The following is a 25,506-nucleotide window of genomic DNA, read 5'->3' on the forward strand; positions in this document are numbered from 1 at the left end:
TGTCAGATTTTAGGTTACAACGAATGCCAGCAGTGACACTGAATCCTGCATGGTCCAACAGAATTGAAGCCAAAAGGATGACACAATCATCTAAGCAGTTCCATTGGGTGGGATACGTGTACACAATGTTTTCTGATTTTGTCATCCTTTTGCCTTCAGTCGATAAGTTGGATGCTTCAAATGCCAGAAAAAAAGTTTAATCCTGATTTTAGACGGTCCCAGGAGCGCCGGTACCGAATTTTTTCATATGAGGGCCTCAAGATCTCACGGCTAGTAAATCGAGCTGATCCGACATTCAGGTAGCTGTATATGAGTGTGAGAGAAAGGCATCTTGGTATGCCATGATGATATGACGACTTTTCGATGCTTTCCACTTCAGGACTTTCTGTTGAACAAACTGCCAAAAGACATTTACAGACCGAACAACCTGAACTTCTCAGCACAAACTAGTGCAAACCAGACTCAGAATATTATCATGTCTAAACTGGATCGACGGCGCAAAGGTGTATTTGGTCCTCCGATGGGAAAGAAGCTGATCGTTTTCGTGGATGACTTGAATATGCCTGTTCGGGAGGTGTACGGCGCACAACCACCAATCGAGTTGCTTCGTCAATGGTTGGATCACTGGAACTGGTAAGCCTTCTATGCAGTACATGGTTCTAGGCCATGTTGGGACCCGCCCCGAAACTATCCCAGCGGAGATCAGTTGGGTTAGTGGTTGCCTTAAAATTTCGTTTTGCATAGTGGGGCTTTACATACCTTCTTGAACTCCCCATTTGTTTTACTTATCTCACTACGTAACGGCTCAATCCTTCACAATACCCGAATACATTCCGAGAATCTCAAAGCGAATGAACGAAAAGCCCAGCGGCCCACTTGAACCGTGACCACCTCACTGATCGTTTTGAACCAGTAGATCTTGACCTCCACGGATCTGAGTCTCACAACTTCACATGTTGATCAATACGGTGATTGGTCCAGAAATCGTTCGAAATTATGACGCTCGTCTGACTCACTGGGGCAGCTATGAGTCATTATCCAAGAGAAATAGCCACTAAAACTGTGTGCTGATTCCAGCAATGTCAACTGAACTACTCTGTCAACTGAGACTACACAAGGACTCCCGGGTCTTTCTGGTGGAGGCTTGTAACAAAGAAACCACTGAATGACTGAGAGACAAGGAAGAATGGTGTTCCAAGGGATAGACAATTGGAGAGATCCTTCATGTATTCCATCGTGCCCTGTCAGCTACAAGTTTTAAGCAGATCCACCCATTCGAGTGGCCAAAACACTCTTTGTGTGAACCACGTCTCAGACCAAACAAGAGAAGACAACGGGTTTTCCATATTTGTCGTTACTGGAGAATTTTAAGACAGTCGCTCTACTCAGGATATAAATGCGTGTGTGTATATAAACGATAAGTTTTCGGAAACCTAAGAACCAACTACTAACTTGGAAGGCAACGGGAGAAATTTCGCAAACCTTCTGATGATGAGCGAATTGTATGGGCATTGATTTTAAAATTCCCACTCTGCAGAATGACTCAGAGGTCTTTGAATGAGCGAGATAACGCGCTTTTTGTGCTGATATTCTTGCGCACAAATTCAAACCAATACTACTGGGTTTCTGAGTACAATGGATGAAGAGCCTCATCGATTTATATGTCTGTCGGACGGTGTTCGTGTCATCACAAGCCATAGGATATCTTATACAATTAAGTGTGCAATCACTGCCGGCAGTTAGGAACAGAGCAGGCGGAATAGCCTCAAGATGTTCCTCATGTGAACGCATCCTCTGGGTATTTAGATGGATTCACGTACAACGTGATAGCGCGTACATACTAGCACGCGGATCAAAGATCTCGTTCGAACAGCAGTGTCTTCCGCATATCTTATTGGGATGCACTTTTGTTAAGTTGCAAGGGGTCTGTGTGCGAATGGAAATGGTGCCACAGTATCTGTTTGAGGCATACCGGTCTCATTGGTAAGAGTCTTTGGACAACGTTAGCCAATATGAACTTAATTTTGGTCGGTAAAGTAGTTGGGTAAGAAGGACAGGTGAGGTTTTTTGATATCTGTCCCCAAAAGCCGAGAAATCAGAAGTTCTCGACTGACTGAATCGGAAGTACTGTTATGGGTCATAAAGCAGCCCCGGATGCACTTTGTTCCGGTGTATAGAACCTTCAGAATGGCGTGATGAAAACAGGTTACTGCATCCATGGCATATCCACGCGTGTTATGCGTAATGTTGTACGTCACTGGAGACGTTCAGTGAAGGTATCATAATGCTAAGCAGAAAACATTCAAGAATTTTCAGTGAAACAGAACTAGATGAAATCGGACGGAATTTCGGCGAAGCACTAGAGTGACAAGCTTTCGATATTGCAATTATTCTAGCGATGCTTCGTCAACCTCCAGTGGTCCACTAAACAACTGCCACAGGGGAACAGGCACTTCCTAGTAGCAGGAATTTAATATTAACGGAGGCATACTGTCTGATACGTTGGCTTTGTTTGGACTTTCGGGCTTCTGGGAATGGTATCTTTAGTTGACCACTGGGTTGTGTGTCCGAACGGACAATAGTATGTTTTTGTGGAGAAGCTGTCTGTGAATTCTTGACGTAACACAGCACTTATATTATTACCGAACACTCTTCTGAAGATGTCATAAACGTCTTTCGCTAACAGCCACAGAATGCCTCATTTTCTGGCCCAAAAGGCTTTTGATAGCCTGTCATCTACTCCTACCACTTGGGCGCAAGATGAATTTCGCGCAAATGACATTCAGCCCGGATTTCTCTGGCCTAATGGCCTCATCTTCGGTTATTTAAACTTTTTGTTTAACCTGAGTTCCTTGAATGCAGCAGAGGTGAAACGGTCCGGGATCAGAGTTTCCTATGAACAACACAAATTCAGGGAGAACTCCAGGTAACAAAAAAGTGTATCACATCATATGGACAGATTATTATATTCAAAACTATAAAATCTTTGGTCTCAGCCACGTGTGGGGGGATAAACAAGGGAGTGTGTACTCAGGATACGCCCTCAGATATGACATTTTTGAGGATTGATTAGTGTTCACAGTTCAGTTTGGAGCAGGTTTTAGGTGAGACTCGAAAGATATAGTGGTTAGACGTATGCAAAGGTAAATAGGTTTACAAAACACATCGGTTGGTAGAAAACATGGCGAAAAAACACGGTAAAAACGTCGCTTAGTTTTTCACAAACCAGGGAAAGGCATAACATCTCTGCAATGGACCAATATCATCATCATCATCATCATCATCATCATCATCATCATCATTGTCAGCTGTAATAACCGCGTACTTGTCGTACAGTGGTTGCAGCTGCCGCAGTTTCGTTCACCGATGATNAGTTTCGTTCACAGATGATTTGGGGGAGGGGGTAGGTAGCTGCGCATTGCAGGCGCGAGCTGGTAAGTTGGTGCATAAATCCAGTGGGCTGTCAAGTGGGGGGTTGGAAAAGGAGCTATGCATTGAAGGCAATAGCTTTGATGCACGAGGGCCATTGAGGGACCAATATTCAGAGAACTCGCTATGAAACCCTCTTAACTCTTTGAGGGGACAGTCAGGCATAACGTTGATATTTGTAACTCGGACGGACATTATGGTACCGAGGGACGTGAGAGACGTAACAGCCAAACACTTTTCGTTTAGGGAACAGAAATTGAAAGCGGCTTTATAGTTAGGTTGCCAGTGACAATTTACACACGTAAGCCATCACCGATTTTATATCCAGTCTTGAAGTAATCGTGCCAATCAGAAGTCATTGACAGCAAGCGGTCCACCTTGAACATTGGTGCTGAACCAAGGTTTTTTCACCTATATTAAAGAGGGATCCTTTACTGATGAGATTGGATAAGTCGTTATTTTTTCCAGGTTAGGTCGTTCGTTGATGTATAGAGAAGACCTCTAGCGACAACTGAAGCTTTAAATACATCCTCAAATTCAACTTCGAGAAACCGGAAGAGTATTTTTCGTTGTTGCTTGAAGGTGGAGGTACCATAGACTGTACAATTCCAACAAGCGGCAAGTTTTTGTAGAAACAAGCGGGTGATATGCTACACCACGCGCTGCCCTCTGTTGCACGTAACACCAAACTACGTGCGATCGGGAACGCCACATACGGTTGGCGCTGCGCCGAGTGTGCGACCAACGGAGCGCTCTGCGCCCGGTGTAAACCTGAGGGAATCACACCGGAGGATGTACAGGAGAGACGGTTCTAAAGCCATCTATTAGCCTAATTGGTTGTGCATAACTTTTTAGTTCTGTGGAGACAACCGGACAGTTGAATCACACGGATAGCCCAAATACGGATTTGGGCTCCAGACACGCACGCAACTGACGTTTGACAAGCAGTGGTTCCGACAGAAAGAGTATGAATCTTGGAGGAAACTCACTGGTTTCCATCACCCATCGTCATCTTTTAACATCTGCCTGGTTACGTGTTAGCTCAGAGATGATGGGTTTCATAACCCATCACTTAACTTCAGTATGCATAGTTCTTATAGGACATTTCTGCTCTCCTCGTACTCAAACTGACATGGTATAACTTTGAAAAATTAGCCGTCCTTAGGTTCAACAACATTTATTAATCTCACATATTGTGTGCCTAGAATGCGAGAGTAGAGTCACTGCAACCAATCGGAGACCGACACGGTGAGATGTGCTGAAATCGATTAATCGATAGTTCTGTTCATACGTTCATCGGGAAAACCCAACTATCCTCGACACCGAGAGGATTAGCTCGATCGAACAACTGCTGTTTGACCAATTATGAAGAACGTGAACTCAAGTCACAAACGGCTTTGATATATTGGTACACGTCGTTGTCACCTTTAGTTCACGTTATTCGGTTTTTTGATGATATGCCTATACAATACGACAAAACAAAGGGAGACGAAATGATTTATTGACTTTGCTCATGTGGGAAAATTTCCCAGAGGGCGTGACCAAATGAAGGTTGTTAAATGTTATTCTCAACTTTTCGTGACCCATGGCAGAATCCTCCATACATCAGCACGGTTAAACTGCGAAATCCAACAGAGTTCGAACTCATGTTGCAGTGTAAGCCATCCTGGAGCTACTCATTTGCTTCACAAATGTCTTAATAAACTCAATCCTCCATTTCAAAATACATATATTTTACACAATGTCGGTCTTAGGCGGCCCATCATACCGAGACGAATCCTCGTTGCCAGCAACAAGTAAACACATTCTATAGAACACATGCTACTCACTAATCATACGACTGTTGTATTTTGGTGCACACTTTCTCGTGCATCGATGGCTATCTTTATTTGCGCTTGTCCCTTCTACTGCTGCCGTAAGTGCCCAATTGCTCCTCAACTCCAAGCAGCTTCCTAGCGAACAATACCACACCTTTGGTGAGCAGATTTTCACGACCCAGACTATCCATTACCACGGATAGGCTTTATCAGGATGTGAGCAGTTCACGCCTGCTATTCTGAGTCCCAGAACAGCTGATACAGAAGGGATTGCTACCACCACTCTTCAGTGGTCTTCTCATATGTTTGCGAATGGTGCGCAAGCGCAAGACTCCTGAGGTTTCAAGGAATAATGGTGGGATTGGTTCACTCGATAACCAATTCCTTTGTTTTTTAATGAATAGAATAGTGCATAGAATATTAGTGTACTGCGTCCAACGGGACGTCATTTGAAATGCCGGCTTCCCTTGATTAGTTTGAAATGTGCAGACGGAACAACTTAGTTGCGGAATGACATCGTCTCGCACACTCTATGGCCGCAAAAGTGCAGGACCGAGTAAGATCACATGAAACGTAACAGAAATTACAAAAAAAAAACACATAGAAATGTTCTTTTTCCAGTAATTCAGTCACTGAAACTAGGGTGGTATCAAGACTACTCCAAGATCTGTCTGCGTGCACAGCAGTGGATTGCACGATCGATTGCACACGATTGACGGAAACTCGGGGATTGTGCCCACCTGATGAACCCTAAGAAGTGCGAGACCAGTTGTCGGCTGTCGAAGAGTCTTCAGCAAATCCAATTATTTTTATACCGTTCAGCTGCATGTGTTTAAGGAGGCGTCAGACAGGGAGTCGTCAGGTTTTAAAAGGTTTTAAATCATATTTCTTCTTATCGAGATTAACAAAACAGTCCCATAGCCTGGTTTGAGCATCATAATGTCCACAATAATATTATGGATATTTTCGATAACTCTGATTAAATGTGTACTTAGTGCACCGTTGATGATGGCCACAATACAATTCAGAAGGTATATGCACTAATAAACGTTTTTAGTATAGTTGACAATGGTGGAATGCCACACGTGTAAAAATAAATACAGTGCAAAATGGGAGCAAGTCAAAAAAGGAACTTATCGTCTGTGAGAGTTCCCTGGTGAAAGTCCGGACGGCGGCAATGTGTTTTTCTCCGCAGTATGGCTGCTACACGTGTCCCATAATTGTCCGTGGACTTGTGGAGAGTGGTTGACTTCCTGCTCCCTGCGCGCGCGCGAGTCTGTGTGCTGACTGTGTTCGGTTTCCCTATAGGTAGGTCCGTTACGTGTCAGTGTACGTGGGCGTGTCAGCACATGAGTTGTTGCTACGCTCACTAGACGGTATAGATAACCGATGTCCGATGAGTCACCTTAATGTGACGTGGTTTGTGGGCCTGAGAAAAGACAGGTGTCGTGATCCGGTGAGCGGCTGTGAGCTGAACAGTCAAGCACTTGGGTGACTGGGTAGCTACATACTTTTCGTAGGTCACAGTAGAGCACAATCGATTTCTAAGGCCTATCCATTCCAGTATGAGGAAACAATAAATAAATATTGCTTTCTGTGTACCGTTTTTGTGCACCCCGATTGATATGGCCTCGGCAACAGGGTGCAGTTGAGTTACCGTGGTCTTTGAAGGATCTGCTGATTCGATGCGTCATCTGAACGACGCTAGGAGAAGAATGAATCAAATGCATAACGAATGGACTGTAATTGGACTACCAAATTCATCAGACCAGCCAAACTGGACAGTGTTCACAGGTTCCATCATATAATCACACAATGGTCGCTCGAATGACTACACATACAGGCTGTTTGTAGTTTGGTGCAGCAAAATATCTGTTGGTTTCGTGCTAAGAATAGGTTTCAGTCGAAAGTTATTGCCGCGTGCTTCTTTTTGACGCCTGTTTGGAGTTTGTGTGGCATCACTCAAGTTATAGGGGGGTCACCTCTGAGAGGAACACATATGGAAACCGGCTTCTTCTCAACTGATACTGTTGCTAGATTGACAACAGAAGCAGCGGTTTTTGACGGTGCAGCACCAGCAGCCGCCGATCAGACGAAAGGGAGTGATGTAGAAGACCGAACAATCATTTGTAGGATAGGTCGTGTTCGTGTTAATCCCACCTGTTGTTTAATTCATATATTTTGTCCGCGTCATCCTGGTCAAGCTTGAAATAAATGCAGGTTCTCATCTGGTTGTGTTGTTTTCCCCTTGGAATCAGCAAGACACTTCAGTAGCTCATTAGCACCTACAACAGAATAGATGCAATTATGTCAAACCAATGGGCATATTTTCCCCATCTGATTCCTCTTTTACTTCAAGGTATGATCTAAAAACTAACGATCCTATCAAGCTGGTAGATCTCTTGTTCATCGGTGCAATGGGGCCACCTGGCGGCGGTCGAAATCCCGTAACCCCTCGTTTCCTACGTCACCTGAACACTGTCACGGTGAACGAGTTCGAAGATGACATGATGAGAACCATATTCATGCGTATAATGGATTGGCATATGCAAGTGAAGTGAGTCCATAGTAAAAATGTCCAGTACCCGTGCATTCATGCCACACCCACACATTTGGGGCTCATACATATCCTATAAATAGTGAATCTCAATCACAAAACATCCAATCACGCCACTCTCATACCTCGTCCGAAGAACAAGCTACCACTGTGTAATCTATCGCTACTACTACCACTTCATCCACTTACTAATGATTGCCGCATTTAAGTAGTCTGTCAACCAATGCGATGCACAACCATTTCCGAATGTCCTATGTATGGTACAGTCCTCGAAGTTACCAATCAGTAGAGAATACATAAGGACAACCCGATTGGCCGAAATTGAGATAGTGTAGAAATACTGTTTGAGTATAATAAGGCAGCAACAATTAACCACTGACGAATTCTGAGCAGGACTGATACATTTAGTAGACTGCATCTCACTTTCTATCGGGATCCGACGGCAAGTTCAAATTACTTCAGCCGCATCCAAGAGGTATCGTTCACGTTGCCTGGCGAATACCTGCTATGTTCGATGCTAATATATGAACATAGTTCAAATGACCCCTCTAACTCACCGTGATAGAAATACGGTAAGACATGGAAGTTGAGCCCATATCTGGTCGGGTAACTTAGCTGGGCTGTTTACCAAGGCCCCATTGGACTTCGTCAAGCCAGACGTGTACGCTGAAATTATGGACCTAGGGTTTCAGTCATATGATTTAATCAGTCAGTCTAACCCCGGACGGTGCACGTCATACCGAGCAGCTTCAGTTTCACATTTAAGCTCAAGTTGCATTGACACAAAACAAGTAACACTGGTAGAGTAAAGTGAAAGTATCAACGGTCTAACGCAAACCCTCGATGTAGATACCTTCCGTGAGAAGTCTTAGGGAGTACAACAGTCAGTAACGATGTGTAGCGTTTAATTTGATTGTAATCAAGCCAAATGCACCGATACAAGCTGCGCCCAGTCATCTGGAAACACTGACTAGATTTCCTGCTAGACTGAGCTAATAAAACACGTCCTCCGGATCCCAAGTTTCCATAGGCCTTCGGCTCCTAGAATGCTAGCGCTCCTAATTGTTTTCAAATTCAGTAGTCCTCAAAGAATAGACCATTTAAGGAACGCAGAATTGTCTGGTCCAAGGATGAAGTTTGTCTTAGAGACTACAGATTCGGCCTCAACTCTGGTGAGCATGCGATGATTTATCCACTGTTCCCAGTTTGTCTTGATATTCATGCTACGCTGCCTGTCTACAAAAGAAGTACTAGTGTGTGGCTCAAGGACTAGTGATTGTAGTCAGCTGCTCAAGCCGGACGACTGGATTTGACAGCAGTTTGTGCCAAACATCAGGAGGAGTGTCACGCAATGTGTCGATGAAAAAGAACATTTTGTGACATTGTCGAAGTGCATACAACCTGCAACTACCGATAGACCCAGCATTTTGTGTGCCTTATCCATGCAACATTTGGATGCAAAGGTCTTTCTTGCGGGTACGTCAGTATCATATTGAATATGACGAATATCCGGCCAAAGTGCATCTATTTGAAAAAAAATATGAGCAGACCTGATCGTTCAAATGATTGTGCTTCAAATGACCAAATAACACTTCTGGCGTCCAAGGTCCATGCAATTGCGTATAATTCGGTTGACGTTTTAAATTTATCTCCTATGGCAAGACCATAAACAGTGAAGTAAAATCCCATGAGAACGTGTTTGGACCAAAGTGGATATCAAGTGGGTAAATTAAGAGAGACTCGGCAAACTGATGTAGTCCCAACATCTTTTTGCGGGTGAACCTCATGTTAGGATCCGACCTGTAGCTGCAGCCTTTTAATTTGTCTACCGGTACATGCGGGCTGGATGTAACATCTATATAATTGCCACTGAAGCTTCGCCGTAGAAACAGGATTAGAACTCAGAAAACCTCGATGATTATAAGTAGATTCAATTCTTCATCTGCCTTCTAGTTATACTTAGGTCCTATCTGAGAATATGTTAATTTGCAGTTTTTAGGTAGTGGTGTGTGTGTGTGTGTGTGTGGAAGTTCCGGTTGGAATTTCATCTTACATGTGGAGCCAATCTACGCTAAAATTCGGGGCGCCCTGTACAGCTGTCCCGTCCTTTTTTGGGATAGTCAATGTGCCCCAGAATTTCGGGGATGACTCATACTGACTGTGAGCCATGGGTGACTGTGATTAGCTCACAATTGGATAGGACATATGCCACCCGGTTTACAGGTAGTGGTTGTGTGTGTGTGTGTGTGGAAGTTCCGGTTGGAATTTCATCTTACATGTGGAGCCAATCTACGCTAAAATTCGGGGCGCCCTGTACAGCTGTCCCGTCCTTTTTTGGGATAGTCAATGTGCCCCAGAATTTCGGGGATGACTCATACTGACTGTGAGCCATGGGTGACTGTGATTAGCTCACAATTGGATAGGACATATGCCACCCGGTTTACGTCACGTGAGCCGGCGTTGATTGGCTCATCAAGTGATGACGTCTCGTATGGACGGACGGTGCAGAATTTTTTCTCTCCTCATCAGATTACTTACTGTTTGTTGGTTAATTCGTGTCATCCTACTTTGATTTCGTTTAAGTCGGTGCGTCGGAAACAAAATGCAACTAAAAACGATGGTGTCGGAAACGGCACGGAGCTTGAGATAGTGGTACGGACGCATTGTAGTCAAGCTGTTTGATGTTTTACCACATAAGCTCTGTTGGACTTTTTACTGTTGCCGCGGCTGCTTACTGTATCCTGTGTATGAAATTGTTCCTTTCCTTCCCAAGAGGGTTTTCTTCAGATTACTTGAAGATACCCAATCAGCTCGTCTCTGCCACACTGGCCGTTCACAAGGGCGCGATGCAGAACCTACTTCCAACTCCAGCCAAATCGCACTATCTGTTCAATCTGCGTGATTTCAGCCGCGTGATTCAAGGTGTTCTACTTTCGCTACCCGATACAATGGATACACTTTCTCTGAAACGTCTGTGGGTTCACGAAGCGTTTCGTGTCTACTACGATCGTCTGGTTGATGATGCAGACCGCAAGTGGTTGTTTGAATTCATTAAAGACTGTGTTAGAAACCAACTGGAGGCCAATTTTGAAATGCTGTTCGGGCATTTATCTCGTGGTACCGAGGAGGTGAGTACAGCAGTGTGTGAGACCCTTTGTTCGCAGGACACAATCTATGTTCCCATACCCACAGTCGTACCTTCAACTAGGTAATCCACTGTGAGCAAATAGGCTATGATGTTTCCGGTCTTGAAACGGATTGTAGGCTTTCTGTTTGTGCTCATACACTGTCCCACTTTCAGCCTTCCTCCCGTGTTTTCCTGCCAGATCACCGAAGACGATCTACGTTCCCTCATGTTCTGTGACTTTTCCGACCCAAAAGGTGGTCGAAACTATGTTGAGGTACGCGACATTGAACGTCTACGAAAAGTGGCCGAAAGTTATCTGGAGGAATACAATCAGTTGAGCAAAAAGCCAATGAACCTGGTGCTTTTCCGTTTCGCTATCGAGCATGTCTGTCGAATCTCGCGTATTCTGAAGCAGCCTCGTTCCCATGCTTTGCTGGTCGGAATCGGTGGCTCCGGTCGCCAGTCTCTCACAAGACTGGCTGCACATATGAGCGATTTCGACTTGTTTCAGGTGAGTCGCATGTGGAAAATTGACCAGACATGTGTTTCTTATGCTTGAGGTTCCATATCGATCGGTCGTCAACCGGATTCGGAAAGTTATTGGCTGATCGCGTTGCTTCGTAACTTGCTGCAGGATCTGCATATCCTCCTATTGCTTCACAACCCTACAGTAAACAAAAGTCGTGAAGCCAGAGGGCATCTTCCTGGCATAATCAGACCCCAAATCTGACTTGATACCGTTTCGCACGGTTGCATTGGTATCCTCATCGTAAGTTCCCAGCAGATAGTATCAATCCGCAAGACCTTGCAATAGACCAGTAGAATCCTCACCTCATATTTGTCATCAACAGCACATCATCAGTGTTCAGTACTGCTACTTTGTTGCCATAATGTATTTGGAAACGTGGATGGAGAAGAGAACCTGTACTAGCGTATCACAATCATCCTGATGTACACTCTATCCCCTAAACACGCATTCAGACAATTTGAACAGGAATTGACAACATGTACTCCATTGTCAGCTTTTTGTTGCAAAGCAAGTCTTGGAGAGACACTACTCATAAGGTTGCTGAAGACTTTCCTTCTTCTAGGATACTTATACAGTTGACACCATGCTTGTGGGCCCTTTTTCAGTAGATTTTGAGTGACGGTCTACAGAACACAATGGACAATGCCCACCAGACAGTGCTATTGTGGTACCACTTTATCAAGCAAACGAGATGGTTTTTTCTTTCGCTACAGGTAGAAATATCCAAAAGCTACGGGATGACCGAGTGGCGTGAGGACCTGAAACGGATTCTTCGCAAGGCCAGCGAAACAGACAATCATGCCGTATTCCTGTTTGCCGATTCCCAAATCAAAAGTGAAAGTTTCTTGGAGGACATCAATAATTTGTTGAATGCGGGCGAAGTGCCAAACCTCTATCCACCAGATGAAAAGATGGAGGTGTGTGAAAAGATGCGCCAGCTGGACAGAGCACGTGAACGGAGCAAACAGACGGACGGGTCACCAGTGGCACTGTTCAACTATTTCATTCAACGAGTCCGCGAACAACTGCATATTGTGCTTGCCCTCAGTCCAATCGGAGATTCCTTCCGAAATCGGCTGAGGAAGTTCCCCTCGTTGGTTAATTGTTGTACAATCGACTGGTTCCAGGTAAGATTCCATCGGTCCTTGTAAGGAAGTTCGTCTTAGGGGTAGCTGTATCATTGAATGCGATGGTTTTAAGCAGGAGCAGGAGGAAAGGCACTAGCGGAGGTCGTTTTTAACCTCGGGGTATTTGGCCGTAGCGTTCAAGTGGACGGTTCTGAGGTTGTTATTTTTCTTCGTATGCTTCACTATAGTATTACAAACAAGAGTGATGTAAGTGCATTTGCATGCAAATGGCTGTCAGCGAAGCTAACTGATGAAATACCAACACAGAGTTTTGATCTCTGTGGCTCCACACAACCAGTGCCAAGTTCGAAGGCGTTCGCAGCGTGCAGAATGGGTTATAACTAACCTTGGGAGAACGTATTCGGTTTTCCGACTGCATATGTCTCTACGGGCAGTCGATTGAAAGTCCGAAATTGACATGTCGGCAATCTTCCTCTCTGATGCGAGTGCATACATCTTGCACACAGTTCGCTTTAGCTGTATTCTACATTCCTGTGTCGAAATGGCAAACCCAACTTTTGGTTTGCTGTATCGGCATTACCCTCGGAATCTGACTACATACCAGCTTCTCTTAATGATACAGAAACCCTAAGAACTTCTGGTTAGATATTACTGTCTAACTGTGCATCCGCGAATCCCGCAAAGCAGTTACGTCTGTACTCGGATTTCGCCCCCAGGGTATTTCTCCCGCAGGCAATGTTTTTAAAATGGAACAGTCATTGCTGTTGCGTAAGAAATTAGCCATAAAAAAGAACCATGCGTGCAATAATGAAATCCTTCTAGAACATTTTGATCAGAATGGAGGCATGTATCTACCACGATTGTGCCCCAGGATTCAGCTGCTTGTTTTGGAATTCTTATCAATCTATTGGATGGGTTTTCCTATCACAAGTGTCAGCATACTGATTGAAACATCGGTTGGACACAATTGACAGAGAGCATCTTTCGGTCCAGACTCAGTTGAAGCTCAAAACTAGAGACCGCGCACATACATCAGGTGAAATCTCTGCATTCAGTGGTACGGATTGCGTTCCATGCATAGCGTACTCGAGAGTGTCACGTGGTCACACGTGTTGACTGGCTATTATGTACAGTTTTGAGAGATGGATTTTTTTAGCCGGAAGATCTGAGAAATTGTCAGGTTTTTGACTATGAACGTTTCAGAACTGTGGACTGGTATTAATGAATTCGCGACGAAGCGATCAGGAAGGAGAATTCGGTGAAGCCTCAAGTCAACATGGGAAATGTGTGTAGCACTACATCCTGAGACAGCCTGGCCAGGTGCTCCATATGCTTTCGAGAGCGGTCTTGCTTTATCATGCAATATTGAACAGTAGATGAAAGTTGAGAGGTTGTGAAAAATCCGAGCGCTGTCAGTACTATTCGTCCATTAGGATGGGTCGCACGTGACTCATCTTGCGCTTTGATGGAGACCTTTCAAAACACAATCATTAACCGGTGTGAATGACGCTGGTGCTGTAGGTTTTTATCCAGTCCCGCTTTCAATGACGCTCATGCATCCAAGCTATTGCCTTCACTGCATAGCTCCCTTCCCAATTCCTCCCCCCTAACAGTTCGCTGACATTGCCGTATTTACGCACTAATTAATCAGCTCACGCCTCCAATGCGGAGCTGCCTACCCCACCTCCCCGAATCATCGGTGAAAGAGACGGTGGTAGCTACAACCACTGTACGGCAAGTAGGCGGTTATTAATGCTGACAGTGATGATGATGATGATGATGGTGTAGGTATATCGGTTATTGGTGATAGGGTAGAACTCCTTCATCCTGTACTTGATGTCAATCGGTGCCACAAAGCCGAAGAGCACTGAACAGTTGTTTTATCCTCACTGGAAATCATCATCAGTGCATATCACAGGAAACTCAAGGGAGTTCCGAACCGGCAACCTCCCGGTTAGTGGTTTGAACTCTTAACCGTTCGATGACGAGCGGCTGATAAGCAGTGTGATGAACCCGCACTTGGACAGGATGCAACGCCACTAATCCTTCGATTACGGGATCCACTTAGACTATTGAAGTGCTGATCAGACGCTCGTGGTTGAGCGGTTAAGTGCTCGAGCCACTAACCAGGAGGTCGCCGTTCTTGGAACCCCTGTAGTTCCGTGAGATTCCCTATAGGGATGAAACAGTTGTACAGTGTTTCTCGGTTTTTCAGCACGTTCAAGTCAAATCCTCAAGCTGTACAAAATGGTGTCTCATCCTGTACGATCTCTCTACGCCAGCCTATTGAGTCCCGACGGGGCCTACTGTTTCATATGGTTGAGCACTATGGGACCCACCGATGTGAACAAAATTTTTAGGATCTTGACAGGAACCGAACATTTTGTGTACTCCACGATCTGTTAAGTTGCTACTGGGATGCAAAAGCAAGATTGGCAACTGGCATCAAGCAAAGCAGGCTTGAAAATTGTTTAGTTCATGACTACTCGGGAGCTATTTGGTAGCTGTGAAATCGTTCGCCTTAACAGTTAAATCGAAAATTTGGATCCAACGCTTACCAAGCTGACCGTATACTCCTCATGTTTGAGTCCTATCGATAGTCCCCTCAAAACAGTAACTTTCAAGAAAACCCTCAAAGGATCGCTCATAATTAGTCTGTTTTGAAGGATCCTGTACAATTAAGGTTTTTTCTGTAAACTTCAAACTTCCCTTCATCTGCAGACTCCTTGTTTTCACTTATAGGTCTGGCCAGAAGACGCTCTGACTGCAGTGGCAACTCGATCACTCAAGGAGGTTGACATGAGTGACGAGGTGCGTGAGGGTTGCATTGAACTATGCAAATATTTCCACACAAGCACCAGAGATCTATCGGTGCGCTACTTGCTCGAGTTGGAAAGACACAACTATGTGACTCCGACATCGTACCTGGAATTGATCACTACATTCATGACACTATTGGAGAAGAAACGAACGTAAGTAGTGTTTGATTACTTTGCTTAAAGGCGATCTTCTCCCGGAAGAAGATGAGTCAGATGTAAGCACATCACAGATCGCTGCTCCTCGTGCAATTCGATCGCCAACAAGGTTCATGCACGTTAATCAGTTTCTGTTGTACTTTTTGACCTCCTAGGCCCCCCATTCAAACAGGTGTTTTAAGATCAGCCTCAGGTGTATGTGGCCATGTTTTCTATTGTCCTCCGGTACAACAGCGCCAATCTTCGCTAGGCACTGGCGACAGGGGAGATTGTGGACAGTTCGGAGTCTTTTTGGCGGAGAACGTCCGCCGGTCAATGTGGCCTACTTTACCGGATCAACTTACAGATGCGTAGTATGGTGTGACAACGACCCCCGACACTTAATGCCCTGTTTTTTATTAAGGTGCTTAGAGTACTCTTCTCAGTACCGGTGGTTAAATACTTCGAGTCTTTGATGATCGGCAGTTTGGAAAGGCCAGGTCCCACAGGCTTATGTTAGCAGGAATCACAGCCTACACACTTTTTCTTTTGAAGGATGATTTCCAAGCGTTTTCGCAAAGCGATTTGAAGCTAAATGAACGTCCCCCTTGTGTTACTGATGCGAATGTCTATCTCTTGCCGCAGTGGATTACTTGCAAGGATGACGGAACCCAACCACGTGAGAAAATCGACTTACTCTATAAACTCTCAGTTAACACTAAGTGGACCTTACTAGTCATTCATTCTTCTGGTCAACAGCGCTGTTTTTTCTACAGGATTCAGTTCCATTCCAACCACCAAAGCGCAGCTGTCGACCTGATCGAGGCTAGGCTGAATTTCGACACATTTTTACTGAGTAGCAGAAACTTACCTGGCATACCATCAGCCTTCAAGATCAGTGTGAGATGAGCTGATACTGCACAGAACTCAGCGAAGCAAGCGGTGTTTAGTTGCTGGTATTTTTAGAGGTAATCAAAAGCGCGACGTACTGGGAAAATTTTACCGACTCAACATCTTCCTGTACGGAAGCCGTCTTATTCGGCCTGATGTTAGACTCTATTGCTTATCTGGGATAGTGTAGTAGTGATATGACGGATTTTGGATGCGATATCTATCAGGATTGCACTCTGGAAGCTTCCACGAGCCGTTCTGCCGTCTTGATGGTCCTGGAAACCTCTTCTTCGTTCACAATCTAGCAATTAGTGTACATCATTATTCGCACAGTACATCAGAGGCAAATATTGGCACTTAACATGTTGAAATAAGTTACGTTAGGTTTTCTAATCATCTGGACAAGAATACAAATGTCCGTTTCATTCAGGGTACTGTATGATAGAACTATAAGGGCTGACATAATTGTCATATCCGATTACGATGTGCTTGTTAAAGTGGGCCTCGTTGTACTAGATTCTGACTAGTATTTTGAATCAATATGAGCACTAGCTATAATAAAAAAAACTACAACCGAGTGGATTCCGTGCCTGAGGGTATCTAAAGATTGGTCTCAGACTGTAACAAGGCATCTATACGCATTGCGCTGCTCACAAAAGAGAAATTTCAAGGCGAAACTCATGTTTTAATGTTTCGAAGAGAACTTTGAGTTTACTGTGATTACCATAGCACTCGTGCCCCCTTCCAGATGAATTCCTTGGAACCTGTTTGTTTACTAAACCGACGTGAGTGAATTCATGGGATTTACCCGTAGAACCTAGTTCATCTTTGATGGGAGGCATAAATGTGTATGTAGACAAGGAAACCTGGAAGATTATCCCGTGCGAAAAAACAAACAACTATTCTGATTTTCAAATCCGGAAGGTAAACTGAGCTAAGCTGACTGTGCAGTAAGAGACGGTTCTGTCAGTTGCACACAAAAATTCCTGTTAGATGAGCTCTATTCAACCGGAAACGCAGTGCCGAGTTAAATTTGATGCGCAAGGAATCCCACAACATTTTTATATTTGAACCATAGTACTGAGGAATTATTCGTACCATGTCTTTGTGAAGTTCTGTGGCGTTTCTGTGCTTTTCACACTATGCAACCTCAGGCAGGCAACATGTGCTACGCCCTTTGAACTCCGGAAAACAACAAATGGTGACTGAACTATGTGTGCTGTCTCTTTTGCTGCAGCAGGAGAATCCGTGGAAGTTGGTTAGCTCTGTCGAGGAATCTTCACAATGATCAGAATTTGACACCTAGCCCGTTCGACAAGTAGCACATCCTCGGTCCAAGGCTTCGTCATTTCTATCCACAGCGTACTTCCAAGCTGACAGTCAACTTCGACCTGCAGCACACAAACAATTATTCTGATTTTCAAATCCGGAAGGTAAACTGAGCTAAGCTGACTGTGCAGTAAGAGACGGTTCTGTCAGTTGCACACAAAAATTCCTGTTAGATGAGCTCTATTCAACCGGAAACGCAGTGCCGAGTTAAATTTGATGCGCGAGGAATCCCACAACATTTTTATATTTGAACTATAGTACTGAGGAATTATTCGTACCATGTCTTTGTGAAGTTCTGTGGCGTTTCTGTGCTTTTCACACTATGCAACCTCAGGCAGGCAACATGTGCTACGCCCTTTGAACTCCGGAAAACAACAAATGGTGACTGAACTATGTGTGCTGTCTCTTTTGCTGCAGCAGGAGAATCCGTGAGACCAGGTATTTTCAGATGGCCAATTGCGGCTATAGACCACACAAATGCACACAGAATTCCATAGTCATCTCACCCAAGCTGACCACGTATGCTCATTAAGTGATCCAAACCCGAACCAGTTCGGCTAAGAAATAACGCTAATGAGCGTAAGGTTCATGGTTCGACCCCCAAGTTCGTATTTTTTTACTATTTCTGTCTTGGCTTGCGTGACATGATAGTGCCGTAGCTTTCGTGCTTTGTCCGAGCTGCATGGCACCTATTCATTGAAATGACTTAAACGCTTGTCATTAATACTACTGGGTCACTCAATAATTTTGTGTAGAACAGATATCCATCTTCTGGCAGGATAAAAACTGAAAAGCGAGGAGAATAGGTGAATGTTTCAACTCTATCAAAGTCCCATAGATTAACCAAAGGAATGTAATCAATCAATGTGTGTGATCCATACCCTTAGGCTACGAGATCCCTTACAATGTCTTAGAGGATGTCCACATGACTGCGGAGTGATTATGTCTCCTCGACTGAAGACGAGACGATTGTAAACTAATTACCGCCCTCAGTGAGCACGTCAGTGGCCATCTGATCAACCACCTACAGTGCCGTATTTACGCACTAATTTGTCAGCTCCCGCCTCCAATGCGCAGCTACCTACCCCACCTCACCGAATCATCGGTGAACGAAACTGTGACAGCTACAACCACTATACGGTAAGTACGCGGTTATTACAGCTTACAATGATGATGATGATGAAAAAATTGTGTGCTAATCGAGGACTGTCGGCTCGTATCCTCTGCAACGTGGCCGCATATGTGTGGACACCATGGAAATTCATATAGGCACATGGTACTATCATTGAAATGAACACTAATTACACTCAATTAATGAACTTTTCGGAACGCAGTTGATGTGTGCATGACCCTAACAACAGGATGAGCAGAAAATCTAAATTAGGTTGCATTCATCAGATATTTCTATATGAATCAATGTTACATAGCTCTTGAGGAATGAATTTGAGCAACGACATTAGGTCAAATAGTGTTACGTCAAAAACGTTTATTCTACTGTGGCCCAAATCCAGCTATTCAAAGCGCGCATCCACATGTGGCCTCTCTCTCATTGCAGTGAGGTCCTTCTCCAGAAAAGTCGATACGAAGTAGGATTGGAGAAGCTGAGCAGCGCAGCTGAGGAGATAGCAGTCATGTCACAAGAATTGCAATCGCTCCAACCGAAGTTGCTTCAGGCTAGTAAAGAAGTGGACGCTGTCATGGTGGTGGTCGAACAACAGAGTGCAGAGGCAACGAAACAGGAGAAAGTGGTTCGAGTGGACGAAGCGATTGCCGGTGAGCAGGCTCGTGCAGCCGAAGCTATTAAGGAGGAGTGCGACGCGGACTTGGCCGAGGCAATTCCTATTCTGGAAATAGCCTTGAAAGCACTGGAAACGCTCACACCAGCGGTAAGCTGTTAGAGTTAGTATCATTATTGTCGTGACAGGCAGACAGGCAGGCAGGCAGGCAGACAGACAACATATTTTGATTGGTATCGCTCATGAAGAGCATAGGAACCATGTCCAACCATACTTTCCGCTTAGTCAATTGTGACCTACATCCTGTTTTCTTTCTTTTACTTTCAAAGGATATAACCATTGTAAAAGCGATGAAATCGCCACCGGCGGGCGTACGTCTAGTGATGGAAGTAAAAGCGATTCGCCACCGGCGGGCGTACGTCTAGTGATGGAAGCCGTTTGCGTGTTGAAGGGTATCAAACCAGACAGAATAAATGACCCACCCGGCTCTGGGAAAAAGATTGAAGACTATTGGGGTCCTTCAAAAAGACTACTTGGCGATATGAAGTTTTTGGAAAATCTGAAGGCATTTGATAAGGACAACATACCAGCCTCAATTATGAAAGTGATTCGTGAGCGCTATATTCCTAACCCCGATTTCAAGCCTGAACGTGTTGCTGTTGCTTCCACGGCTTGTGAAGGTTTGTGCAAATGGGTTATTGCTATTGATCGGTACGATGCGGTGGCCAAGATTGTTGCGCCAAAGAAGGAAGCTCTGGCCAGAGCTATGGAGGAGTACACAACAGCCATGGATTCTCTGAACAAGAAGCGTGCGGCCCTGAAAGAGGTACAAGACCGCTTACGCATCCTCACCGACGACTTGGAGCTTAACAAGCGAAAGAAAATAGACTTAGAAAACAAGGTCGATATTTGTACGATGAAACTGGAACGGCGCCGAACACTGATCGGTGGTCTTGGTGGTGAGAAGTCACGATGGACAGAAGCGGCCAAAAATTTGGGTGGACAATATGTCAATCTATCCCGAGACGTGCTTGTTTCAAGTGGTGTGGTAGCCTACCTCGGTGCTTTCACATCTTCATTTCGACAAGACCAAATCAAAGAATGGCTTCAGGCTGTAAGAGACAGTGCCATTCCTTGCTCCACAGTTTTCAGTTTGGTCAACACCTTAGGTAATCCGGTGGAGATTCGAGCCTGGAATATAGCTGGACTGCCAACGGATGATTTCTCGGTGGAGAACGGGATTATCATTGCGTAAGCAACTCTTCTCATTGTGATTTCACTAATGTAGTTCTGTTACAAGCCTGTTTACTCTTATCAACGTCATCGTTGATCTCAGTGCATTGCCATCGTGGAAACAGACGACTGTGCTGTATCAGTGATGGTCTGAAATGACTTAGGATAAGCCATACATTCCGACCTGAGTATGTACACCCCCTTGCTACTTCTTGAACCCACTCCCCTAGTTTCCCTGCACAAAAGATATCTGAGCCAACTTATTTATAGTGAAAATGGTAAGCAATAAGTCGCTTCGTCAATCTAAATCATATCTCCATTCCTACAGGGACTCGCAGCCCAAAATTTCTTATAATCGTACGTTCTTTATCCCTTATTCAGCATTGGCGTGCGTTTTCACGTGGTGCTTACCGCTGAACATCTACCGTAGACATCGTGAAGAATCCTAAAATAACAGTTTGTTCAGGGTACTAGCTTGTCATCACTATCCATGGGGAGCATTGCTTTCGTTGGCGTAAGACCCAGTGTCTTTTCTGCTAATCCCCCATAGAAGTCGTGTTGCATGGATCTGATGTTCCGAAGCCTTCCGACCATCCAGATAACAAACGTGCACACAACCTGAGCGAAATCTCTCCTCAGAGTAGTCAACTTCTAGGGAGCAACGCTGTTGAAGGAAGTGTTGCTTCACACTGATGCTGTATTATTAGTATTGGAAGGTGAGGCCATTGAATATTGAGTAAATTATTCTGGTTAGTCCACATCAAAGGGGGGGGAGCACTGGACTTGAGTTTCCTTCTTATTAGAACTCATCTATGGTGCCCACTTTTGGCAGTCTCGCGGTTTGAACTCTGGTGTCACCAATACTTCACTACATCTGAACAGGCGAATGTGTTGTTCACGCTTGAGCGATGTGATTGGTACACATGACAAGTCGAACGATAACCCAGTGAATGTCCTTGTTGTGTCGATCGATTGACCCACCTGTCAGGACTTCCCAGTCAAGTTCAGACATGCTTATTCGGCTTAGTCCAGCTAGTCCAGCTAGCAGACGCTCGACTAGCACGTCACACGTCCGGAGTTCAAAGCTTCGCACGGCCAAGTTTGTACGCCGTTGATGAGTCCTGACAATGGCAAACATCTACTCCGGTCATTCCGCTCCCCCGATGCGACTCACTAGAATAATTGCGTCATATCTGGAGCAGGACTGTTCAAACAAGAGTGCGTCGAAAGCCAAGTCTACAAATCCCGCACCCCATACATTTATTGGGTAACTAGTGAGGACTAACTTCGAAGCACCGTGGTCATTTCGGTCATTCCGGTAATTCCTCGCAAGTGTGGTTGGTTCCAATCTGTGCTTCCTGCCTAAACTAACATGAAGATGGTCGTACATCAATTCTCCAGCGTGCGCAGAATGATGGGAAACGGAGCGGACCACAGCACGTCGATAGTATGCCTAGCAATCTTTCTATTTTCACGCCTATAATCGTAATAACCTGTAAGCAGGCTTGATTGTGCAAAAAAGTCACACTCGAAGACCTTCTGTAACGGAGTTTGTGTGACCTATTGTTTTTTGCTCTTTCTAATGGCCCTACAAGTAGACCTATTTCAGGTGAATCATACCATTTTATTACCCACTTCTGATTAGTAATGCACGCCGATGGCCTCTGATGATTGATCCGACGAGTCAAGCGAACAGATGGGTGAAGAATATGGAGAAGAAGAACAATTTGCAAGTGATCAAATTCACGGACAGTGATTTTGTACGAACTCTGGAGAACTGTATACAATTTGGCACTCCAGTTTTGCTGGAGGGCGTTGGCGAGGAGCTGGATCCAATCCTGGAACCGTTGCTCTTGAAACAGACGTTCAAACAAGGTGGTGCGTTGTGCATCAAATTGGGTGATTCGGTGGTTGAATACTCGAATGAGTTTCGTTTCTATATGACTACAAAAGTAAGTTGTACGTGTTGCAATGAACACTAGTTGTGCCAGATGATTCTTGTAAGTAGTGTAATTCACACAGAAAGTTGGCGCTAGAATCCTAAGATTAAGATGGTTTAAACTGTAACTTCGTCACCTATTTAGATTGCTTTGGTTCACTCAAACTTCACATGAACAAGAAAATAGATGAGGAGACTAGGCGGTAAAAAATGACCACAAATCTAGGCCTGAAGTTTGCTAGCTCACGAAAACAGCAAGGGCCATCTTAGATACCGGAAATTCAAGTATTCAGTACTAATCTTAACAACATATGTGTAACAGGGCAAACGTTTCGAGGGATGTATCACCTAATGACGTAATTCGAGGTCGTGTTTCGCAAGCGTGCTGCCCGGACAAATCCACATAGCTTCTCTACAGCTTTCTCAAGTGACTTCCCGGTATTATTTTTCACAGTGCCTTCTGCTGCGAGTAACATTAAACACATATTCCTCAAGAGGGTTCAGCCTTCGAGCTTTTACAGTAGGAATCTTAGCTTTCAACGATACGATTTATCCATCACATACGTTCGGCAGAATAGTAAACTCTACTCATCTTCAGTCTGGTGTCATTTCACCCCTTTCATTCACACCGAGTCGATTCGAGCGCCTATATCCGGCGCGTAGTTGTCTCTCCCATTCTCCATGGCCCCCCGCATGAATACAATACTCCCTTTAGATAGTTTCTCTACCATTTTTACTATTCCTCTGTGGTTTTCCACGGTTATTTTCCACTTACAGTTTTATTTAGCTCTCCAAATTGTTCAAAATCACTTAACAATTTCCAGGCCGTACTAAGTAGCATGTACAAAGTAACAGTATAACAGTTGAGCCTATTGGCTCGGTCCTTATAACACGGATATCTGTTCCAACTGACTAACGTTTAACAGTGCGCACTAAACCTTAGGTACTTATTGCGATAAAATTTTCTGTGCTTTACAGCTGAGAAATCCTCATTACCTACCCGAAACGGCTGTCAAAGTGACGCTCATGAATTTCATGATAACACAGGAAGGCTTACAAGATCAGCTGTTAGGCATTGTGGTTGCCCGAGAACGACCAGAGTTGGAAGACGAGAAGAACAAATTAATTCTTCAAGGGGCTGCGAATAAGAAGAAACTAAAGGAATTGGAGGATCAAATTCTCGGTGTGCTCTCTGCGTCCGAAGGCAATATTCTGGAAGATGAGAGTGCCATCAAAGTGCTAAATTCCTCCAAAGAATTATCCAATGAAATAGCCGAAAAGCAGGCCTACTTCGAGGAGACCGAACAGAAAATCGATGCAGCTCGATTAGGCTATGTACCTATTGCCGTGCATTCGACAATCCTATTCTTTTCCATAGCAGATTTGGCCAATATCGACCCGATGTATCAGTACTCGCTTACCTGGTTCATCAACCTTTTCATTATGGGTATCGATAATTCCGAGAAATCGGAGGACTTGGATCAACGCCTGGCAAATCTGCGAACGTACCTGACTTATTCCTTGTACTGCAATGTATGTCGCTCTCTGTTTGAAAAGGACAAACTGCTGTTCTCCTTTCTGCTCGCGGTCAATATGAGCAGGCATCGAGGAGAGTTGAATGAACAGGAATGGCGCTTTCTGCTAACTGGTGGTGTCGGATTGGACAATCCACACACGAACCCGGCTGAGTGGCTCCAGCCAAAGAGTTGGGATGAACTGTGCCGATTGGAAGAGGTGACCGTATTCGGCGGAATCCGTGATCATTTTAGAAAGAATTTGGCCGCCTGGAAGTTAATTTATGACAGCGGAACCCCTCACCGCGAACCCCTGCCCAAAGGACTGGAACATGTGAAAACTAAGCTACAGTTCATGTGTCTTTTGAGAATACTTAGACCCGATAAAATTGTTCCTGCAATTCAAGATTATGTTGTCGAAAATTTGGGCAAAACGTACATTGAGCCACCGCCTTTTGATCTGCCAGGATCGTTTGCTGACTCAGCTTGCACCGTTCCCTTGCTTTTTGTCCTGTCTCCCGGTGCTGACCCAATGGTTGCCTTGTTGAAATTCGCCGATGATATGGGATTCGGTGGGAACAAGTTCGAATCGTTATCTTTGGGACAAGGTCAGGGACCGATTGCCCTACGAATGATTGAGCGTGGTGTGAAGGAAGGCACATGGGTGCTACTTCAAAACTGTCATTTAGCCCCGAGCTGGATGGATATGCTTGAGAAGACAGTTGAAGATTTGAATCCGGACACAACACATCCAGATTTCCGTCTCTGGTTAACCAGCTACCCGAGCAAAGATTTTCCAGTTGCCATACTGCAAAACGGAGTGAAAATGACCAACGAACCTCCCAAAGGGTTGCGATTCAATCTGTGGCGTTCCTATCTGAGTGATCCCATCTCAGATCCGGAATTTTTCCAATCCTGTCCAAACGAACATGCATGGCGAAAATTGCTATTTGGTCTCGTGTTCTTCCATGCGATTGTTCAGGAACGGCGTAAATTTGGCCCACTTGGGTGGAATAGACCATATGAATTCAACGAAACAGATTTACGCATTTCCGTGCAGCAGCTATACATATTTTTGGAACAGTACAGAGTGAGTATACTTTTTCTCTGAAGCGCTAATTCTGTTCTCGCTTATTAAATTTTCACTGGTTTTATCCACACCAGCTGTTTTGAGCAGTGAATTTCTGTCGATCGATAATTAGCAATGATACATTTGGTTTGCATTACTTCTGTCTATCAAGACGTTCTCTCAATATCTTTTTGATACGAACGAGGCTGAGCACATGTAATATGTGAACCTCCATGTTTGTTTGCCCTTTAGGCTATGGTGATGCGGAAAGCCAGATCGTGTGGTGCGCAACAG

General features: G+C 44.6%; 2 protein-coding genes across 2 annotated transcripts in view; one reads left to right on the plus strand and one right to left on the minus strand.

The window, feature by feature from the left end:
• Nucleotides 1-24,234, minus strand: part of T265_08729 (hypothetical protein) — a gene marked incomplete at both ends in the record, with an annotated part of 84,000 nt that extends 59,766 nt beyond the window's left edge. Inside the window, 2 exons of the mRNA XM_009174609.1 lie at nucleotides 22,326-22,626; nucleotides 24,051-24,234. Of these exons, the coding sequence (XP_009172873.1) occupies nucleotides 22,326-22,626; nucleotides 24,051-24,234 (485 nt within the window). The remainder of the gene's footprint in view (nucleotides 1-22,325; nucleotides 22,627-24,050) is intronic.
• Nucleotides 1-25,254, plus strand: part of T265_08730 (hypothetical protein) — a gene marked incomplete at both ends in the record, with an annotated part of 81,115 nt that extends 55,861 nt beyond the window's left edge. The window contains 12 exons of the mRNA XM_009174610.1: nucleotides 380-633; nucleotides 7,606-7,803; nucleotides 9,140-9,279; nucleotides 10,591-10,931; nucleotides 10,968-11,011; nucleotides 11,105-11,441; nucleotides 12,173-12,586; nucleotides 15,290-15,519; nucleotides 19,277-19,607; nucleotides 19,909-20,708; nucleotides 22,336-22,642; nucleotides 23,608-25,254. Coding sequence (XP_009172874.1) covers nucleotides 380-633; nucleotides 7,606-7,803; nucleotides 9,140-9,279; nucleotides 10,591-10,931; nucleotides 10,968-11,011; nucleotides 11,105-11,441; nucleotides 12,173-12,586; nucleotides 15,290-15,519; nucleotides 19,277-19,607; nucleotides 19,909-20,708; nucleotides 22,336-22,642; nucleotides 23,608-25,254 — 5,043 coding nt within the window. The remainder of the gene's footprint in view (nucleotides 1-379; nucleotides 634-7,605; nucleotides 7,804-9,139; nucleotides 9,280-10,590; nucleotides 10,932-10,967; nucleotides 11,012-11,104; nucleotides 11,442-12,172; nucleotides 12,587-15,289; nucleotides 15,520-19,276; nucleotides 19,608-19,908; nucleotides 20,709-22,335; nucleotides 22,643-23,607) is intronic.
• Nucleotides 25,255-25,506: the final 252 nt, after the last annotated feature.

The sequence above is a fragment of the Opisthorchis viverrini genome (genome assembly GCF_000715545.1).
Source record: "Opisthorchis viverrini unplaced genomic scaffold opera_v5_231, whole genome shotgun sequence".
Lineage (NCBI taxonomy): Eukaryota > Metazoa > Platyhelminthes > Trematoda > Opisthorchiida > Opisthorchiidae > Opisthorchis > Opisthorchis viverrini.